This window comes from Botrytis deweyae (genome assembly GCF_014898535.1).
Source record: "Botrytis deweyae strain B1 chromosome Unknown BDEW_022, whole genome shotgun sequence".
Classification (NCBI taxonomy): domain Eukaryota; kingdom Fungi; phylum Ascomycota; class Leotiomycetes; order Helotiales; family Sclerotiniaceae; genus Botrytis; species Botrytis deweyae.
This window is the reverse complement of record NW_024066229.1, coordinates 578899-600236: the sequence shown is the minus strand read 5'-3', so window position 1 is coordinate 600236 and position 21338 is coordinate 578899. Positions and strand designations below refer to the sequence as shown.

Below are 21338 nucleotides of genomic sequence, written 5' to 3'. Positions count from 1 at the left end.
TTTGGAGGGATCGAGGCAAATTTCAAGAATTCAATGAACACAACGGTAGGATCTATATTGTCTCTACCGTGTGGAAATAAGTAAGATCCACAGTATCCGTGAAGACAAAGCTAGTCAAGAATAAAGGTGTTCAAACATCGACGTAAAATGAATACTTGATTTCAATAGAGTAAAGAGATTGGGTTGCATTGTTGTGAACACAAGACGAATTCTGGGTTGGTGAAATGGTCGTTGACAGGAATTCAGAAGAGTTTCTACTCATCATTGAGATTTCCGTCATGGAAAATGCTAGGCTTCTACAGCCCCAAAGAAATCTTCATGGTCAAATAAACTGGGAGTCGTTAATGTAATCCGAGCACGCCATTTCTCTCCGAATCCCAAAACTAGACCCCTCGACATATGATCCGACTCTAATGAGGCCCGGGTAAGTAATAAAATTCAGTGAGGCGGAGATGACTTACCTCTATAATCAGAATTCAGACCGTATACGAGTAATAGATGCCTCTGCCATCTCAATCAAGCTTTGCGGGGGTGGGTTTGTGATAAAAACTACGCCGATATAGCAACAGTTGCGTGGTATCTATTGCTTACATTATGGTTGATATGAATTGACATTTGAGGAACCAGAAGACTGCCGGAGGGCCCTGTTGGATCAAAAATACGTAACCACAAACGTTCTACAAGGTGGCTTGTGCACATGTATCAAACGGTCTTGTATCGATAGGGTCTTGTTTTGTGATTCATCCGAGCCATGATGATTGAGAAGCCAGAACCTGAAGCCTCTTCCAGCCTTCGAAACAGAAATAGCACATGCAGAATACTTCTGTCGCTGATGTGCCAACAAGAATGAAACATTGATTGAGGAGATAACTTTGTCCTCGGACGAACCAGAACATTCAAGCCTCAAAGGTACGAAACAGACCCTCACTCAACACAAACACCCAAGGAGGCGTGCGATGCTTCTTGATCAATGTCGAACGATCGTAACATAATGTCCCTGCTCTCTGGTACTCAAATAAAGTTCCAAACAAGCTTTTGATTCATATCAACTTCATTCTTAATTTGCACAGCCATAGCAGTTGCGGATTCAAGCTGTGTTGTTGTTTCAATAGAAGGCTATGTTTGACGCGTGAATGCACGAGGATATACCTCGACGTTTGATCTCATCCCATCTCAGTAGATCTGCCTTTTCGAATTCAAATCTTAGACTCGGTCAAGGATACGCATGCTTCGTGGCATTTGTATGATAGCCATTGTGAGTGGTTATGGGGTGTATTTAGAGACGATAACGGTTTGACAATAATTTGGTGAGATGGTGGCCTGTCCGGGCCTCCGAAGCGAACGCACGCACGCACAACGTAATCTCTCTTTCAAATGCACACTAGGAGCACAACGAAGACGGAGTAGACTGGGTGAGATGAGTGGCTAGTTCTGTATGGATAATCTTTTTAGGTAGATAGGATCATATCATAATGAAGGCATGATGGCAACTTTACCAATTTGGAGCAAAGGATTGAGAGGAATATTACAATCGAGAAAGTAGAAAACATAACGAGGAAGGGGGCTGTTTGGGTACGACTTCGAAATCAAATAAGCAAGCAAGTCAGACAAGTCATGAACAATGCAGATCAAAATCACGAAGAGAGATACTGTGGTACCACGATACCATTGTCTGATTCGGTCCCTACATACAAGGTCTTATGAAATCATATAGAAACTCCTCCATGTGATTTCGTACAGCGGAAGAAAGAATTGAATCGAAGGATCTACATATCTTTTAGTAATAACTGTGTATTTTCCCCGTTCATGAAGAAAGAATATGGGAAAAGAAAAAAACAAATCCGTTATCCAATTAACGCGAGACATTTCCAAGAATTCGCAAACCCCTTTCAGATACACGCTCCGATTTGATCATTGGTGGCCAAGAGCTGACGTTTCAGATTATAGTACATGTAGTTTCAAGCTTGGATGGCGGGGGGATGCTTTCACTTTATGATCCTGTAGACTTAATTCGCCAACCGATGAGATCTAGCAATCCTTGTCTTTTTGTAAATTTTAAAAGTACTGGCCGCTATGTCGCGGCCACAATCATATCAAGTTAACGAAGCGCCAGAATTCTAAGATGTGATGAAGGAGGTACGCGAAGGTGATGATGAGATGACACGAATACAAGTATTTTAGTTCTTGAAGGATGACACATTCTGCTTTGTATACACATACAATGTAATGGCTTTAAAAATCCTTCCATAGCCAGAACAATCCAATCGATACAAATGATGTTTCTAGATCTGATCACGGCAGTGGCGTGCGGATCAAATTCCTATCGTATATTCTGAAATTTCGAAACATTGCACAATCACATCTAGATAATCCGAGAATGAAGAAACGTATCCGAGTCGACTTGGATGACAATAGGCGCCTCCATCGTTTTGCATTCATCTGAGAATTCAAGAATGGAGTTGTATCGAAAAGCTTAGCATCATTTGGGTTTATTGTTCACGTCGGGTAGCTTTTTTGTGATTGCACGGAAGACATCATTAAATCTGTATATCATTACGGAAGAGATCTGGAAATGGATTCGACCAAGCGAAAACTTATATTGCGGCGAGAATTAGTAGTTGCTGGGCATTCAATGTGATACTGATGTGAAAATGTGTATTAAACTCCATACAAATTCATGGGGAAATAGATGATCGTGATTTAAACAGAGGCCTTTTCTCTTGGTATTCTCTTGGTATCGGCACATTCACTACTCTAGAACCCCCGAATGATCGGTATTGATTTCGGAAGAATATATTCGAAGTTCTGGGTATCTCCAACGAACGGAATCTAGCATATGAGTCGATGCTTTTCAGTGAATCCTTCAAATACAATTGGCTCATAAAAGTTCAGTCTACCAAACTGCCCTAATTGCCCTATTTTCAGGGGGAAGTAGACGGTGCCAAATTTGGAACCAATCAATGTGTACTAAGACATTCATCGCTAAACACTTCCTTCCATTCATATCCTTTAGTATTGAACTACGAATGAGTCCGTCGCCCTCAAAAAGTTTGGTGTCTTTGAGGTAAACGTCAGCCTCAACGCTAAGTCTATCCTTATGGAAAATCAACAGCCACTTGAGTACGAATCAGAGAGGCTAATTCGATGATTTTCAAAGACTACTTTCCTAAGAGTAAATCCTCATCAACCAAAGAGAATCGTCACCGGTGACATTGCCAAGCTCCAGGATATCTTAGGGCTCCCCTGAATCTTACAGGGTCCATAACATTACTAATCTAACCATCATTTTGCCTCTTTGTACTCCGTTCAACTCCATTTCACAAATTTGGGTCTACCATGTTGTGACTTTCCAGGGCTCTTCATACACGATCCAATTATGAACTGTCGCCAATGTCAGATTGCCCAAAAAATCTACCAAACTCTCCGTGTTCAGACTTGACTGGATATGACTATTCCAATCTAGGTATAGTCATCCAGTTTCTGTAACCCTTTCTCACAATCCACAACCTCCACTTCCACTATCCACTATCCATAACCCCGTACCTTTAAAATCTTTTTCCATACCAAAATCCCCACCATGCAGTACAGTCCAGAACAAGGGTCGAGTAGAAAGTCATGTCAATCCCAGAGCCTTCGTCAAAGCACAGACAACGCCATGAAGGCCAGGAGAAAGATCAAACACGCATACCCGGCTACTCAAGACGTTAGGGACTTTCCCTGAATAAGTATCATTCTCCACCATTATGCCGCAGCTTGTGTCTGGCATCCAGCTTTGGCGTTTGAACCTGGTCTTCAAACTTGCATATCAAGTAGTCTTAAAGCTTCATGCGCAAACTTCATATTTCTTCTACTTATTGTTCGTGAAAAGCCGCGTGTTTTCGTTTTAGTTTCCATTACTCTCTCTATCTCTATCCATCTCCATACCCGGAACACTCCAGGTTTCTTGGCTTGTTTTTTTATAGTTGCATTTCCAGTCATCGTTCATATATCTATTTACATTTCCTTCATAATAATATTGGGGCCGGCATCCATTTTTCTTTCTCAGTTCATGTTTTCCAGCGATCTTCTTTTCTCTTGTGGTCTGGTCTATCTCAAGCAACAGCATTAGTCTTTCATTCACACAAGCCAACCACCCTTTTCTTTTTGTACAACCACCTGGCGTGGCTCTACCAATCATTCAAGATGCCTTCATTACTTCAAGCATTCTATGTCCTCGCACTCATCAACTTGGTCCTCGCCGCTCCACACCCAGCACAAAAGCGAAGCTTCAAAGTCGAGCGAGTCGCAAACCCTAATTATGTCGGTCGAACAGCTGGTGCCGGCACAAGAGCTCTCATTAAAGCATACAACAAGCATTCCATGACTCTCCCAGCATCATTGGTCGCGGCCATGAACTCAGGTGCCAACCCTGCCTTCCCAGAGGGAAACTCCAAAGCCGCTACTGGAAGTACAACGGCAGTAGCCGCCGCCGCAAGTGGTAGTGGTAGCGCAGCTGCAGGAACTGGTCTTGTTACTGCTACACCAGAGAGTGGCGATGTTGAGTACTTGTCGCCAGTCAACATTGGTGGACAGGTCATGAACATGGACTTCGATAGTGGATCATCTGATCTCTGGGTTTTCAGCACTCAACTCGCAACCGCTTCCCAATCTGGTCACCAAAACTATGACGCCTCCAAATCGACAAGCTTCAAGGCAATCCAAGGTGCTACTTGGTCCATCTCATACGGTGATGGATCCGGAGCTGCTGGTAACGTTGGTACAGACACTGTCAACATTGGAGGAGCCACTGTCACTGGACAAGCAATTGAGATGGCCACCGCAGTTTCCGCATCCTTTGTCTCCGACACCCAATCCAACGGACTTGTCGGTCTCGCATTCTCTAAACTCAACACTGTCAAGCCCGCTCAACAGAAGACCTTCTTCGACAACGCCATGTCCCAAGGTCTCGCTCAGCCAGTTTTCACTGCCGATCTCCGCAAAGCCTCTGCTGGATCTTACGAATTCGGAAACATTGATTCTACCAAATTCAACGGATCCCTCACTTGGGCTGCTGTTAACACCACTCAAGGATTCTGGCAATTCAGCTCCGGCAAATTCTCCGTTGGAGGAGGCCCCGAGACCGCTGTACCAAACGGACAAGCTATCGCTGATACCGGAACCACTCTCATGTTGGCTGATGCCAACATCGTCAACGGTTACTATAGCAAGGTTCAAGGTGCTGTCAACAACCAAACTGTCGGTGGTGTCACATTCCCTTGCGCTGCCACTTTACCAGATTTGGCTGTCGATGTTGGAGGAACCTACATGGCTACTGTCCGTGGTTCTGATATCAACTATGCTCCTGTTGATAACACTGGTACCAGTAAGTTATGACCTGATCTTCTTTCTTCATGAACAATATGCTAACATTGATTCCTCACAGCCTGTTTCGGAGGTCTTCAAGCCACTACTTCCAACCTTCAAATTTACGGTGACATTATGTTCAAGTCTCAATTCGTCGCATTCAACGGAGGAAACAACTCCCTCGGAATGGCTCCTCATCAATAGAGTCTTTTTCTCTTTTCTTTTTAGATAATCGTTCCCGGTCTTTGTTGTATAAAGTAGCATAATAGAGGCGCATAGATGTCGAGCTACTGTTTCGGGTGTTGGGAGATGGGAGATGATCAAACAGGCTGGAAGGATTTATGGAGAGGAGGCTGTGCATAGGAAAAAATGGAGATGTATGGAAAGGAAACAATCAAACATTCACCAAGGATAAGACTGAATGAATATATGATTTCATGTTTTGTATCTATAATAATTGAACTTTATCTTGAAAAATTAGGTAATCATTCTTTAACATATCATCGTCTTGGAAGTTGGGGACAATGCATAGGAATCTATATTTGGTGAACATGAAATTATCCTGGCCATCCATATTGATTGTACTTGCGAGGGCTCGTGCCTACCTACCTAACACCTTGAGACCTGTACATTCAGCCGTGGATTCAGCTGTCTTCTGTTTTCATGATTGGTCGGACGTGAAATCTCCCTCAAGTCATAATAATACCTTCAGGTCCTAGTATTCGATATGCCCAAGATTTTTATCATAACCCTTCATGCTCATTGTCCGCAGAACCAGCGGTAACGACACGTAGAATCGATTCCTTTTAAATACAGATGCAGATGCAGATGTAGACGTTTGCTCCAAAATATATCTTCATTATCCATGCTCCTTTATCTTAAATTAACTGCCTATCATACACAATCACAAACTCATATGATGTTCAAAATTCTTGTACTATAATTTCTGTTTTTTTTTCATTCCTAACACCGATTTGGAGTATCTATAATCTTTAGGTATACATGTACCAAGGTAACGCCGAAAACACAAAACTTGACATTTATTCCAACTCGATAGTTCCAGGAGGCTTGCTAGTGTAATCATACACGACTCTGCAAACACCGTGGACCTCGTTGATAATTCTTGTAGAAACCCGGGACAAGAATGCATTCTCGAAAGGATATGCGATGGCAGTCATGAAATCGGTTGTTTGAACTGCTCTCAGGATAATGATGTTTCCATACATTCTCTTGTCACCCATGACACCAACAGCTCTACTTGGATCAACAGCTGCAAAAGCTTGTCCAATGTTGTCATAGAGACCCGCCTCTCTGATCATAGAGATAAAGATATGGTCGGCCTTTCTGGCCATTTCGACACGTTCCCGAGTAACTTCTCCCAAGACACGAATGGCAATACCTGGACCTGGGAAAGGATGACGCATAACTAGTTCATGGGCAATGCCCAACTCTCTTCCCAATTGTCTAACTTCATCCTTGAACAATTCTCTCAAGGGTTCGATAAGCTTGAGTCCTTGACCCTCTGTCATGCGTTTTGGAAGACCACCAACGTTGTGATGAGTTTTGATAGTCGCGGAAGGGCCCTTGAATGAAATACTTTCAATAACATCTGGATATAATGTTCCTTGCAAGAAGAACTCAATCTTGCCTGCTTTGTCAGAGTTGGCTGCTGCGTCTTCAATCTTTTTGGCTTCGGCTTCGAAAACATCAATGAATTTTCCTCCAATGAATTTTCTCTTTGCTTCTGGCTCATCAAGTCCGGCAAGGCCATCGAGGAAATCTTCAGATGCATCTGCGACAATCAAATTGATGCCGAGATTTTCTGTCAATGTCTTTCGTACTTGTTCGCACTCATTCAATCTCATAACACCGTTGTTGACGAGAACGGCATGGAATCGGTCTCCAATAGCCTCGTGCATTAATTTCGCAGCGACAGTTGAATCAACACCTCCACTGACAGCACCCAAGACTTGACCCTTCTCTCCAACCAATGTACGGATTCTAGCGATCTCCTGATCCACGAATTTTGCCATAGTCCAGTTTGTTTGAGCTCCGCAGATACCGACGGCGAAGTTCTTGAGGAGTTGAATTCCATTTTCGGTGTGAGTAACTTCGGGGTGGAATTGAAGACCTAGAGTTTGATTAGCTTTGGATCAGGGGGAAAAGACTCTCCAAATAGATAGATCTAAATTCCCATACCATAGATATGTTGACTCTCATGCGCAATTGCTGCGTATTCAGAGTTTGCAGTTGTAGCAATAGTGTGGAATCCATCTGGCAATGCGCCCAACTTATCACCATGACTCATCCAGACTTTAACATCGTCCTCTAATCCTGCGAACAATTGGTCGACATGTCCATTGTCAATTTTCTTTGCTTTCAAATCAGCGTGTCCGTATTCGCGGGCTGTGCCAGCAATGACATTGTCTTTGCTAATTCTATAAGCAATCTCTTGCATTCCATAGCATATACCGAGAATAGGAACTCCAAGTTCGAAGAATGCGGGGTCAACGTGTGGTGCACCCTCCTCATAAACTGAGTATGGTCCTCCGGACAAAATGATACCTTTTGGCTTCCATTCGAGATCTGCAAGCTTTTGGGTACATGGAAGCATTTCAGAGTAGACATTGAGTTCGCGCAGACGTCTGGTGATAAGATGAGTGTATTGGGATCCAAAATCCAAAGTGAGAATGGTATCATAAACCTTGTGAGGTTCAATCTCAGCAGCTGTAGAAGCCATTTTGAATTATTGTTAGGAGATTGTGAGAAGATATGAGGATATATGAGAGAGGGAGGGTGAAGATTGAATTAAAAGGATATGGGTTGTGAAGGTTGGAATCAATCGAATATGACTCCGAAGGAAAAATATCGGGAAGAAGAAAAATTTGGTTGTTGCATGCTTATCGGGATGGTGGGCTTAACCTTATCGGAAGGAGCTAACCTAAGAATAGTTTAGGGAGGGGCAATGGGCCATTGGCAACATGGGGTTTTTCGTGGAGAAAGAGAGAAGAGAGATCTGATAGACATTGGATCAAGTACAGTCTAACGGTATTGATGAAGAATATTCCAAAGATATATTTATATATGTATAAACACTCAATACTGCTGTCAAGTTGGGTTTTAACTCAATCAATTAATACAGATTCTCTAGAAACCTTTTGTTGGGAGAGTAAATGGTGACGGAGTAATTTGTCACCAAAGGTAAACAAGCAATCGAGAAACATACAAGTAAGACTTTATATTCTAGAAGTCTAATGGACAAGACGGGTATCTAGGAGGAGCGCATATAGGCGCGTGAGACTAATACTAGGTAGGTAACAATAGCGCCCAAGACTAAAGCACACTGGTCTCGCCTCATTGCTCACCCTGAACAATGAGGGGTGTTGATAACATAAACAAGATTGATCCCACTTTGCGAGAATCGTCTTAAAGAGTATTCGGCAAATCGAGAGTGTGGGCAGTGGAATCATGTTCAATCCTCTAATTTCAGGCCCCGAGATCATCGAATCGCTCGTCCAGGCGAAGTTGATCTTATTCATCCATCTTGTTGAGAACAAAATCGATGGTGAATACAACATCCTTCGTCGTTTCAATGGTCGCCCAATCCTCCCTCGCATGGTTGCTGGTACTTATATCACCTCCAAATTCTGTCTTCCAATCTGTTACATCCCACTCTAAGCCTTGCGTGGTTATGATCGAAGGTTCCTTGACCGGTAATATTCCAATGTGCTTTCCCAATTTCAGCAATTTGCCCTCTTCCTTGATCTTTATTTTGTGTTTTCCAGCCTTGAGAACAAAGGTTATAGCTTCACTAGAAACCAGGTACATCTTGCCCTTGGAATAGTTTGGTTCTTGCTGAAACATATAAAGATGATGAAGTTGTGAAAGAGCCTGATCAACTCTTCCACCTAAACCTCCCAGGCAAATGATATCGAGAGATCTGGGCAATTGCTTGAGTTGATCGAGTTTCTTCTGACGATGGGAATATGGAGGAGTCCTTTCTGAGCCAACAGGTTGCTCAAAACTTTTGACATATCGCACTGCTTTGGTGAAGTCTGTGGAATACTGATCCCCATCCCTAATGATTTCGGTGCCATTATCCTCAAAATATTTGAAGAGATTGGGAGACATGGAGTCGAAGTCGCCAATGATAGTATCAATGTCAAGATGGGTTTCAGCCTTTCTTTCATCCTGGAGGGCTGGGTCTAAGGTATTTCCATCGAATGGATTTTTGTGATTCCTGTTATAAACTTGGTTTGCGCCACCATCAGCTGCGATATGGTAGACAGCATTATCCCATAACTTCTTGTAGATGTTAGAAGGCAGCTCCAGAGGCTGGTTTAGGACAATGAGCGCAAACTCTTTATGATCGGCTGGATGATCAGAGAATATATCAGCAGGATGCCAAGTGACAAAATCTTGGGATCCCATAATTTTATTGTGATGGTGAAGGTTCTAGGGGAAGGTGTGTAGATGCTGAGACGAATTTGACCATTAACCTTTCAGCTTGTAAAGTCCTAGCAAAGAGAAGAAGGCAAAGAGAAGAAAACAAATAGACTATATCCAGCAGTGTAAACTACTTAACGCTGTTATCATGGGGGGCTACAATAAGGAAGTAAGAGAACACATAGACATTCTGCTTGGTGGGAGGAGAAAGTTAAGAAACCTACACTTTTGCGACAATATCTTAACCTTATCTTATCATCATCAATCACATGATCCAGATATTTTCTCGAATCGGTGATTCGGAAAATCCAGAGATGCTTACAAACACGGCGTTCATATTCGAGTCTGCTATTCTTTGAGATTCCTAATATTTCGTTTGAGTGTTTTCATCTTCACAGTCATTTTCTCGAATTTAGCCCAGCATGTTCAAATCAGTTTTGAGAGTTGCGCCGAAATGCTCACGACCACAGTCTAAATCTGTCATTAATACCACTTCTGCTCGACGATTCTTAAGCACAGCACCACCCTCACAAAAGTCCCGAAGTTGGAAAAGCAGCGCTGCAAGATGGGCATTGGCAGGTGCAGGAGTATATTGGTATAATACGAGCAATGTTTTCGCCGAAGAACCAGAAGGTATGAGAATACTAGCAGCTAGGAGGCGAATCTCAAGGAGATGCTGATTGGCACAACAGCAATTCAAAAATTAGATGAATCAATACACAGAGTTCGAGAATCAGATTTACCCACTCTCGATGCGGTAATTGAAGAAAAGCGAAAACGACATGCAGAATTAGCAGCAGAACAAGAGAAGAGGGAGCACGAGTCGGCCGCAAAAGCAGTCGCTGCAGAAGATGGAGCTGAGGAGGAAGGAGAGATGGAAGGACTTGAAGATGAAGCTGGCCAACAAGGCGCATTCAATCCGGAAACTGGTGAAATCAATTGGGATTGTCCTTGTTTGGGAGGCATGGCACATGGACCTTGTGGAGAGGAGTTCAAAGCTGCGTTTAGCTGTTTTGTTCACTCCACTGAAGAGCCAAAGGGTGTTGAATGTATAGAAAAGTTCAAGTGAGTCTGCGGGTCTGGAACATCGACGATCGATCAGGACTAACAATGTTTAGGGGAATGCAAGATTGCTTCCGAGCTCATCCAGAGATGTATGCATCAGAATTGGAGAACGAGGAGGATGAGATAGAGGAGGAGCTTAGAGCAAGAGAAGCGGCAAATGGATCAGAAGAAGATGGCTCGGAACCGTTGTCTCAGAAGGCCGCAGTATCTGGAAAACCCGAAGAAAAATCCGAGAAGAAGCCTGAAGAAAAATCAGAGCCAGCGAAGCCAACTACACAAAAGGCTATCGAGTCCAATTCGGATTCAACGGAAGAGAAACATAGGGATAGCCGAAACAGCACAACACCTGAGTCTACACAAAATTCTGGCGATGAGGGGGGGGAATTATTACCACGAGCTGCTCATGATGCTACAACAAAGAAATAAGTCCTTTTAGACTGTAATTTTATTGTACAAATGTAATACCAAAAAAGACGAAACCATTGGGCATTCTTGTTATTCTGTATGTATGATATATGAAAACTCAACTCAACTCACGATAGTCTGAATGGTGTTGATTTGTACCTATGTAGTAGATAGGAGGTATAGTATGCAGGATGTAGTGTTGTGATTCTTTGTCTCTCAGAGTTGGAAAGCTTTGATGACAAGAGCCTTTTATCACTTTAGAGTACTCAGTAGTTAGTCACAAGGGAATATACAAAACTGCTTTTACTATCATTTTGATATCGCCGGCAACTTATATTGAAATATTGATGTATTTTGTATGGTTTGTGCTATGACATTTTCCTTGTTGGTGATTGCGTTATATGTGTGAGTGCAGGTGGTTCCATATCAGAATCTAGAGTCGAGAGAGTCTAGATTCTAGAATCTTTCTCATTCCACTTGAGCCGCCTACGTCAACAGATGAAAAACCCACTTTAAGCGAGAAGATCCAGCTTAAGCCACATCCACAAGCCACAGCCACACCTAAGGTTCATTGAAATCTTTCCCGGTTTCTCACATGTTTCCCTTGTTCGCACACGACATTTTATCGTTTCCATACTTCTATTTCTCGTCAACTTAAATCATCCATCTTGATATATTCACATCCTCTCGAAAGACACCCGCAAATTCCTACATTACACCTACATCTTTCCACCCATTATACCTACTCATATCATATAAAAGATGTCTTACGCACAAGCAGCAGCTTCAGGTCCACAACAGACCGATGAGGAGGTATGTTTGAATTTCTCTTAAACTCCTCTACATTTACTTTGTATCCTCTCAACCCATGTCTCCTTTCTCATCGTCGTCAAAGGAATCCCTTCTACCTCCGACGATATTTACTACTCATTCAGGTCAAGAACTAATCATCCCACCACAGAAACGTGCTCCTGCCCCACCATCTGTCATCCCCACCGAAAGTGCCTCCACCTCCTCCTTAATTGACGTCGACACCGATTCCGTGCACACTGTTCCTTCAGACTTCCAATCACAACCAGTCCAAACCGAGACACAAGCCAACCGTCTTGAGCAAGAAGCTGAACAAATCGAGGCTAAGCTTCGCGCTGCAAAGGATGCCGCTTCCAAGAAATCAAAGAAGGGCAAGAGCCGTGTTCAAGAGAACAGTGATAACCCAGTCGTGATTGGAAATGCGATCGCCGTCGCAGCATTGAGCACTGGATTGGGATTCGGAGCATATTCAAAATATGCAAAGGGAGAGTTGACATGGAAGGTCGTGGGTGCGTGGGCTGGTGTTGTGGGTGCTTTGGCTGTTGGAGATTATTACTTGAGCTCGTACCTTTTCAAGACCAAGTACCCAGCCAAGAAGTAAAGGAGAGATGGAGAGGTGAAGGACTACGGCTTGGGAGGAGGCAGGATATTCAATGGATCATAACTATTATGTGTGATCAATTGGCTTGTGGTGGTCAATTTCTAAATGTTACGACATGGAGATACTTTGTATTTGGTGGTGTTACTGCGACTGCGGAACTCTCCCCTCTTTGCGCTTTTTGGGATTGATATCAATGCGGTTTGTGCAGTCTATATCGGTGGGATAATGCACCTGTTCATAGATCAAGGCTTGCACTTCCAACAAAGGACGATTTACGACATTGTTTGTTTTTCTAATTGGTGAAAATCTTCCATGTCTTTTCAAACAAGCACTGTTTGATATGAGCGACCAACACTAGGCGTCAAATACCTTCTCCCAAAAAGAATCTACGAGAACAACCGTAGTTGACTTACAAGCTTCTTTCGGCGCCGTCCAAGAAAGCCTACTTCTATCTGGAATTGGAGCATATCCTTTGTAGCCCCCACTTGGCTACAGACACTGGGTGACGTAAATTTTATATAGCTATCTACGTATGTAACCTTCACTGTATTTGTGCAAATGGATTTTAAGGAAATGGTATCTTAATTTTCTGTTGGAGTTGTGCCCCCAACTCTTACATATCCAATGCTCAAACTCCAAACGGATGTCATGCTCGATATCAATTTGTACACCATCCTCCCACCCAATGCGCCGTCAAAAATCAAAACCCTACATCCATACAAATTTCTCTTAAACTTTTCCTCTACTCACTGACATCCACCCAGCCTCGGTCTCCTTACTTCTGAAAATGCCCCAAAACTTTCCAACATCTTCACAACTTCTATCCCCAGCTTCATGCTCATGAAAAGAACATACTTTTTCGTCATAGAACTTAGTCCTAACATCCTTCCATCCTTCTGCCCCTCTTAAAAGTCCAACCACACTTTTGTACAGAGACGGAAATCTCAAACCTAGATCAGCCAAACTATCCTCCGAGATACTATTCCCAGCCGTAGACGAAACGCCTTCTGGAAAAAGTAGCATAATAGCATACCACCTTGCCATCCATCTTCTCAGTCCACAGTCCCGATCTTTGGGGCCCACCGGTTCCGTTAACTCAAACGCCAACTCAATTGCAAAGACATTCGGCGTAAACCTCTTCTCCACATATCTTCTTCCTAATCCAGTCAACACTTTATCCATCATCTCTGTCATTCCCAATTGATGCGCCAACGCGTAGACTTCTATTGCTGCACAACTTGGTTTATTTCCTTCGTTTTCGAATCCGGCGTCCAGACTACCGCGATATAGCCATTTCATGATGATGGAGAAATGTTCCGGGCTAATTTTGGGTAGATAATGGTCTTCTTTTTCTTCGCTGAGTTCGTCATTGTTTAGGAAGATGTCTGCGAAGAAGGGGGATTTGGCGCAGAGGAGTCCGCGGTGGATGCTGAATTTTTTGCGTTTGGGTCCGATGTAGAGGTCTATTATGGGACTATCGAGCATGCTGTTGGACTTTTGTTAGATGTGATATTCTAATGTATATAAGGCAATATTGATATGTGTCATGTGAGATTGTTGAGAGAACCTACTCTTCGTAAGATGGCTTTGGCTTGACATTCTTGACCGTTGACATCCTTTTCTTTGCAGACTCGGAATGAAGTCGATGCGTCATCTTGTGTGGATTAACAAGTTCTTGATGTTACTTTTTCTTTTGCCGTACTCGAAGTTGTACCATCAAGGTTGTTTAGATATGAATATCATTCACAGACTGAATTGTTGTACGCGTCGATATTGTTGGAGACGCGTCGTACCGTGCCGAGGCGCTTGGAATTGTTTTTCAATCTAATCTGGTATTCTCATAGTGAGGTATGGGGTGGGATAAAAAAACTCATAACACTGTTTTTAGTGAATGATATTCTATGAATATTTATCCTGGGAGGGCCTTTAAGAGCCATAATATATATATCCAGCACGTTCCAAATGCATTCCCCTTTGTCTAATAAAGTGATGCGATATGTACTAGGTAGCTCAACAAACTTTTATCAAACTAAAGTTCATGAAAATTGCCAGAGAAGTCTGGAAGTAGGAATGAGTGTGGTCATCATGCGAGGAGAGCCTCTCTGAACCACTAGGTCAGTCAACACATATAGCCATCGCAATCAAATTATCTAGTACATCTCATGCAGTGCACCTCGATTCCATGGCAGATTTCTCTGGTATTGCAATCTTACCTATACACCAGTGCTCCCTTACCACAAATGTTTCCCAGCATCTAAGGCAGGTATGCCACCACTTTGTTGACGTTTAATTGATTGACAGAGTGAGAATGGGATCCAGAAGTAGAGAGGAGGGGGGGGGGGGGGGTAGGCACATTTTAAGATACCCGTATCAACGAATTTCATCATACTTTTCACCATCGCGTTCGTGTATGCAATTCATTCTTAAACGTCATATGGGTGAAAAAATCGATCTAATCCAGCAGGAGTTTCTCACTCGAGGAACAAAATTTGGCAGCAATTCGATGATCAGAGCCCTTCCAACTAATTGACCTCAGGCGTGGGCGGCCTACGTCAATGAGGGGAATCCATCTACCTTCTAGTAACTTCAAAGTCCCGGCTAATTCAAATATTTTGAGTTGAACCCAGTGAGGAACAGTGGTGGAAGGTACTAAGCTTCAGTCCATCTGTTCAATGTCAAACACAGGAACATCCATGGCTCACCCATTGATACTTGATTGTACTTGGTAGAGAACATCTGAGCAAAGCAATTCACGTTTCTCTTTACTTGCATGTAAATAATTTACACAAGTAACAAGTTGTATCTGACTTATTAGCATGAATCGGTTATTGGACCGCACACAATCCCATCACGTCGTTAAAACAAACGCACGCCTATATTTAGCCCCTATTATATTTATCCCTTGCAGGTGCAGGCGCGATACACTGACGACATTGATTTTGGTTCTCCTCTTTCCCAACCTCGCTCTTTCTCCATCTCATTGTTTATGCCTTTTCCACAAAATTCCATCTATCTCTTATCTGTAATTAAAATTAAGGATATTTTCATGTGCATACAATTCCCATTCATCGCATTTTATCATTGATAATTTCTCTATATAAAACTTTGGGTTCATATCACCGCCATCGCAAATATGCCTTCTGCTAAAGGGAAGCCAACTGATCCCAAGCTCAAGAAGGACATTACTGAAAGTAAAGAACTTTCTTTTCATTTTCCCCCTCGTGATCCCGCGACCCCTTTGAAATCTCCCTTACCTTTGATTGTGTCCGATCCTTTCTTAACATCTACCAAAACAGAAGTAAAGCAAGAAACGAATAAAGATGGTAGTGGTAAAGGAAAGATGGCTGCATGGAAGGTAAGTCATCTGATCCCACAGCAACCAGTATTCTGAGGTTTCAACCATCGTTATGTTCATCTGAAACTCTTCTTACGTGGTGCCATATACTAATTACATACTATCACTTCAGGCCAAAAAGATCGGTCAAGAATATGAAGCTGAAGGAGGTGATTACGAAAATGAACCCGGATCTAAAGACAAACCCACGAAAGGAACACCCGAGAAGAAATCCGAGGAGGAGAAAGCTGCTGAATTGAAAGATTCCGAGAAGGAGAAGAATGGCCATGGCAAGGAAACCGCTGATGAAAAAGCAAATGGATCGGACGACAAGGCAGCTGATAAAGAAGTCGGGAAGAAGGCACCTGTTCAAAAGAAACAAGCTGCCCCGAAGAAGGAAAAGAAGGTACAAAGACAAGGAACGCGAAGTAGCGCTCGACAACAAGAAAAGTTAGATCCAAAGCCCGCAGCAGAGAAGAGAAAAAACGTTAGTGATGAGGCAGCGGATGAAGATGATGAAGCGACTGAAGAAGAAGAGAAGCCTGCGGCAAAGAAATCCAAAAATCAGGAACCAACTTCAGAGAAGCCAAAGTCAGAGGAACCAAACGAGGAGGAAGAAAAAAAGGAACAAGCAAAAGCAGAGCCAGAGGAGAAAAAGGCAGAGCCAAAGAAACGTGGCAGAAAGGCCAAAAAGTGAAAGTTTCACTCATCATTTATTCTTCTTCTATGCAGTGTTGAATGGAAATATCATTGGCGCATAGGGTATCACACAATTGCGCACACTGATTTTGGAATGGAATAGGATGAGTATACGAATTTGCTTATTGGAGCTCCATCTTGGGGAGCTCTCTCTCTCTATTGTATATGACGAAGCATGTATCATTATTGTTGATCTGCTTTCGCTGCAATAGCAGTTATTCAAAAATGGATATTACCCTTCATCATGAACGTCTGTCTAGCTGTTCGCATCATTTTGGCTTCCATTCTATGTAAGTGAAAAAACTTCTTTGTCTATGGTGGTGGACAATTGGATTTCAGGGTAATGCGAAGAGGCCTTCAGGTGAGTCTCATTTACATTACAACAATTTCATCTACGTTCACTCACTCTCCATCAACTACTTGTCCCCACACCACCTCCACCCCTCTCTCATCTCTTCTCTATGGCTTCTTCAGAGTTCTGTACATATGCTTTCCTGATGTCCCTCTCTCATCAAATCAACCAATAATCCGGTCGCTTAGCTCAGTTGGTTAGAGCGTGGTGCTAATATCTCATCTGATTCATCAGCCAGGTTTGGCACGCCAAGGTCGGCGGTTCGAAACCGCCAGTGATCAATTTCTTTTTGCTCTGCTCAGGAGCTTCATTTTTATCCCTAGGAATACAACGTTGCAAAGTTGCAGGTTGCTTGGGTGGGATCGAGGTGAATGCGGGGTCCATTGACATGCTACCTTTTTACTTTTCATTTTTGATACTGGTGATTAATGAATCTCGATTTGCCGAGTCTTTCTTGATCAATGTAAATATTTTCTGCGTAATCCATTCTGTGAATTTCTTAGAGGGTGTAAGTGGAGATAAGATGGGGACTAATTAGACGCTACGGTGGAGAATGAAGGGGCTAGCTCTCTTTTATTCTTATTTTATAAATTCCTTTAAAATTGTATACTGAATTGAATGTTATTTTTTCTTATACATACACTACTAAATTCTAAATTAGGTTTTAGCTTAAGTAGAAATCTACTTTTGGGGTTTATATCAAATGCGCGTTATCGGCCTCGGTATTATCGCAGCGCGTCATACATTGCCATGGCGGGTAATATTTTCGCAACTTGTACATAAGCGTCTGGGCGCAAGTCATTTTCGTAATCCAATATTCTCTTGCCAACTCTCACAACCTTTAATTGACCTTCTGCATCATGTTTCTTTGGGATAGCTTTCAACAATTTCAAAGCCTTCGTGACTCTCATCTTGGAATTCAAGGTTGAGCACATGAGGCGGTGTCCAACGAAAATTCGGCATTCTCTCGCCCTGGTCATCGCCACGTTGATTCTATTCGATTGGCGAAGAAATCCAGGGGTGTCGCCAAAATGACAGCGCGAAGAGCTTTCAATGATAACCACCATCTTTTCTCTTCCTTGCGAGCCATCTACGGAGCAAACTTCGACAGAAGGTACCTCAACATCTACATTTTGGATATTCTGTGATTTAAGGAAACGACGTATGAGACTGACAGACTCTCCATAGAAGGATATAACCAGTATATCTTCCGCCATGATACCTTCCTCGAGAAGGGACTTCACTAAATCGCAAACAACCACCACGTTCTGGTGGTTAGTCTTGGACCATGAACCTTGAGCTCGAAGTAAAACGCCATCCTCTACCGAAACGAAAACCGAAGTCTTTGTCGCGTGAAGTTTCTTATTTAGATACTTAGAACACCATTTTTTTACTAATGGTCTCTCCGATCTATTGAAAGTTGAAGGGTCGTCTCTCAAAACCGAGTAATTATTTCCCGTTGCGTCAGTCTCCTGATAGAGAAACTCAATTGGTAATGCGGATATATCGGGATGCATCCGATATTGATATGTTAATCTAACTGGTTTCATCCCAGCGAGAGTCATGCGAGACATTGCGTCGATCGAGAGCTGGTCTCTCATGTAGTTGCGACTACCTCCTGCAACAAAAGGTCCGTTCTGTTCTGGATCACCAATCCCACATCCACTCTTGAGTGTATTTGCAAAGCGGGCCATTCCACCCCAGAACGACATATCGGTTGCATTGCAAACCTCGTCAGCAATCAGATGCTGCGCGCCGAATTGACGAATCAGGACGCTCGGAAGATTTCCAAAGGTTGTCGCCAGAATCAAAGTGTTGTGTGTGATATAGTGATACATGGCGTCCTGCCATAGCTTGGCTAACTTCTTCTTAAGATATTTGATTGACATATTATCAAATATTCTCTCGTCTCGTGCTGCGTCATGGGATTTTTTGAGGATAACGCTTGGTGCAGTAGCATCAAGAGGGCTCCTATTGGAATTTACTTGATTCTTCTTCTCTAGGGATTCAATATGTTGCATGACGAGATGGATGTCGAATAATAATGACGTAGTGGCGTCGTCCGTGCCGATCATAAAGTCGGTCTTGTTTGCATCCCGAAGCGTCTCGGAATTCTTCAATCCATACCAGACATCGGTCTTAAGTCTCTCTAAATCTCGCATAACGACCTTCTTCACGGCAGCAGGATGAGAAACTTTCTTGACATTAGATGCGATGACGGAAGTATTGACGAAGCCTTCCTCAGTGGTAAAATCGTAAATGCCATCGTCTTTCATCAATGCATCCCCTACAGAAAATGCTTTTTCTTCGTCATGTTCACCACCGGAGTCGGCCGTGTTCCAAACGATGGCTTGCTTGACATCTTGCAATCCAAATCTATCACAAAATGTGACAATCTTATCTAAGATTTCTGCAACTGCCAGGTTGCTCTGGGCGATTATTACCACCCTCTGTCCCGAAGCAGCACAATCCACTGCGTGCTTAGCAGCAATATCAGATTTTCCCGTTCCCGGGGGACCATGTATAAAGCAAAGCGGACTGGTTCGCATAGTATGCACGGCCAGTAACTGATCCTCATTCAGCCCTGCAGCCGTCTGTGCTGCGATTGTTTTATTCATGCCGACATCAACAATATCCATGGTTCTGTTGTTGCGCTGTGCCATCATGAAGGTTTTGATCCAGTTTCTATACCGGATATTAAGAATTGGATTTCCATATAAAATTCGATCAATAAACTTTAGAAGGGTCGTGGTTCCGGTTTCTGGGGACTTAAAAGTAAACCTGGGCTGAAAATCGCGTTTCAGTAACGCCTCGTAATCGTTTGTAGAGTCCTTAATCCATGCAATCATCGCGACGTTCCATTGACGATCATGATGGGACGGGCTCATCAAGACTTTTCCCTGCCATACAATCGGTCGCTCATCCTTTGAGGTTTTGTGTGTCCAGACAACCTTCGCCAAGTCACCTTCAAGAGGAAATATGATATCTCCATCATCGCATTCGCCATCAATAGGAATGTATGCCAAAAACACCACAGTATCATCGGATGCATCTGGGATATACTTCCTAGCCTTGATGCATTTGTGCCTCAAATACCCATCACAGGTAGAACTCATTTGTTCGGCCGCCGCGTCGATGTTCAGAATGTATGGTAATTTCAAGTAATACTCCGTGGCCATGTTGCTATCAAATTGGCAGACAACAGGATGAGGCTCATACACGCCTCGTAAGTCGCACCGCGTCTTCAAGGGTGTGCGCTTACCGCCAGTTGGTTTGACGAAACGGTTTGGTCGCTGGGCTTCTAAGTTCCAAACTTCCTCGAGTCTCAAGTTGTGTGTTTCTCGTAGTGTTACAGGTATGGTGGCTAAAAGGGTATTCCTGTTTGTAGCGACCCGCCAGAAGGCAGTCTTGTTTTGCGGCGTGGATAAGAGATATCGAAAAGAATATTCGAGGGAGGCCGACCACGGCACAATGCAACTGTACCTGTCAAACTCATAGCCGACAGGACCTGATAGCTCACCTATTTTTATGAAATCTCTGGACATTTCATAAAATGGGTGATCCTGTGCAACACTTCCCAGATCGATGTTGAGCATTGTATTCTTTTCTGCCTGCCACTCAATCAAAACCGCAGGGGGTCCGCTAATCTCCCTTTGCCATGTTAGAGATGCCACCTCCAACGAAAACCCATATGTATTGCCCTCGATGGGTTGGTGTTGGTCGAACTCCACGCCAGAGTACATAGGATTGAACCTTATCATCTGCCTTTCGAACTTGGGTATCTGGGCCTGGTGAGTTGTGTGTGGGAGGAGATGAAATTTCATAGCGATGACATTTGGACTTGGACTGATTGCTAGATTTCGCCATGCAGCATTAGGGGCGTCATACATAGAAAGGCGTAACTCTATTGTTGGATCGTCGGTTCCGCCTGTGATGCAGAATTTCAACCGCGATGGATCTCGGACATCGTGGACCACTTTCGTCGCAGAAACTGTCTTTTCGCAGGAATGAACGCTACAAGAGAACGTTCCCAATTGTGTAGTATGAATCGAGCGCTTGGTCGGATGATGAACCCATGCTGCCATAGCCCAATTTTGTTCTTCATCTTCCTCTGCGAGTGTGGACATGATGAAGAAAGTATAGTACTGTATTATACAAGCAGCTTTGTGTTTCGTAATGCGCGCTGTTCAGAAAAGCCGTAAAAGAAGTTTCTCTGTGCGAAAAATATAGTCTTGTGATACTATATGAGAAGATCTCTTAATTTGCATTTGGCGCGTCATGCG

At 43.2% G+C, this 21338-nt stretch overlaps 8 protein-coding genes across 8 annotated transcripts; 4 read left to right on the top strand and 4 right to left on the bottom strand.

Moving 5' to 3' along the window:
- The first annotated feature begins 3361 nt into the window (after positions 1-3361).
- Positions 3362-5837, top strand: EAE98_008544 (uncharacterized protein). The gene is made up of 2 exons (XM_038956167.1): positions 3362-5362; positions 5423-5837. The coding sequence occupies exons 1-2, from the start codon at positions 4183-4185 to the stop codon at positions 5545-5547; spliced, it is 1305 nt and encodes a 434-aa protein (XP_038807626.1). The 5' UTR covers positions 3362-4182; the 3' UTR covers positions 5548-5837.
- A 546-nt stretch (positions 5838-6383) lies between these two features.
- On the bottom strand, positions 6384-8083 carry EAE98_008543 (uncharacterized protein; the record flags this gene model as incomplete). Its single annotated transcript, XM_038956166.1, has 2 exons — positions 6384-7474; positions 7543-8083. The coding sequence occupies 2 exons, from the start codon at positions 8081-8083 to the stop codon at positions 6384-6386; spliced, it is 1632 nt and encodes a 543-aa protein (XP_038807625.1).
- Positions 8084-8874: 791 nt separating this feature from the next.
- Positions 8875-9774, bottom strand: EAE98_008542 (uncharacterized protein; the record flags this gene model as incomplete). Its single annotated transcript, XM_038956165.1, has 1 exon — positions 8875-9774. The coding sequence occupies one exon, from the start codon at positions 9772-9774 to the stop codon at positions 8875-8877; it is 900 nt and encodes a 299-aa protein (XP_038807624.1).
- Positions 9775-10211: 437 nt separating this feature from the next.
- EAE98_008541 (uncharacterized protein) lies at positions 10212-11280 on the top strand (the record flags this gene model as incomplete). The annotated part of the gene is made up of 3 exons (XM_038956164.1): positions 10212-10422; positions 10482-10854; positions 10908-11280. The coding sequence occupies 3 exons, from the start codon at positions 10212-10214 to the stop codon at positions 11278-11280; spliced, it is 957 nt and encodes a 318-aa protein (XP_038807623.1).
- A 741-nt stretch (positions 11281-12021) lies between these two features.
- EAE98_008540 (uncharacterized protein) lies at positions 12022-12670 on the top strand (the record flags this gene model as incomplete). The annotated part of the gene is made up of 2 exons (XM_038956163.1): positions 12022-12072; positions 12221-12670. The coding sequence occupies 2 exons, from the start codon at positions 12022-12024 to the stop codon at positions 12668-12670; spliced, it is 501 nt and encodes a 166-aa protein (XP_038807622.1).
- A 729-nt stretch (positions 12671-13399) lies between these two features.
- On the bottom strand, positions 13400-14324 carry EAE98_008539 (uncharacterized protein; the record flags this gene model as incomplete). The annotated part of the gene is made up of 2 exons (XM_038956162.1): positions 13400-14156; positions 14242-14324. 2 exons carry the CDS (start codon positions 14322-14324, stop codon positions 13400-13402), a joined length of 840 nt encoding a protein of 279 aa, XP_038807621.1.
- A 1479-nt stretch (positions 14325-15803) lies between these two features.
- Positions 15804-16701, top strand: EAE98_008538 (uncharacterized protein; the record flags this gene model as incomplete). The annotated part of the gene is made up of 2 exons (XM_038956161.1): positions 15804-16025; positions 16138-16701. 2 exons carry the CDS (start codon positions 15804-15806, stop codon positions 16699-16701), a joined length of 786 nt encoding a protein of 261 aa, XP_038807620.1.
- A 1079-nt stretch (positions 16702-17780) lies between these two features.
- EAE98_008537 (uncharacterized protein) lies at positions 17781-21182 on the bottom strand (the record flags this gene model as incomplete). Its single annotated transcript, XM_038956160.1, has 1 exon — positions 17781-21182. The coding sequence occupies one exon, from the start codon at positions 21180-21182 to the stop codon at positions 17781-17783; it is 3402 nt and encodes a 1133-aa protein (XP_038807619.1).
- Between the last annotated feature and the right edge of the window lie 156 nt (positions 21183-21338).

Bases quoted from the DNA above. Each gene is read 5' to 3' on its own strand.
- EAE98_008544 (XM_038956167.1), top strand. From the start codon at position 4,183: ATGCCTTCATTACTTCAAGCATTCTATGTCCTCGCACTCATCAACTTG. The intron at 5,363-5,422 runs GTAAGTTATGAC...GATTCCTCACAG, and splicing joins TGTTGATAACACTGGTACCA to CCTGTTTCGGAGGTCTTCAA.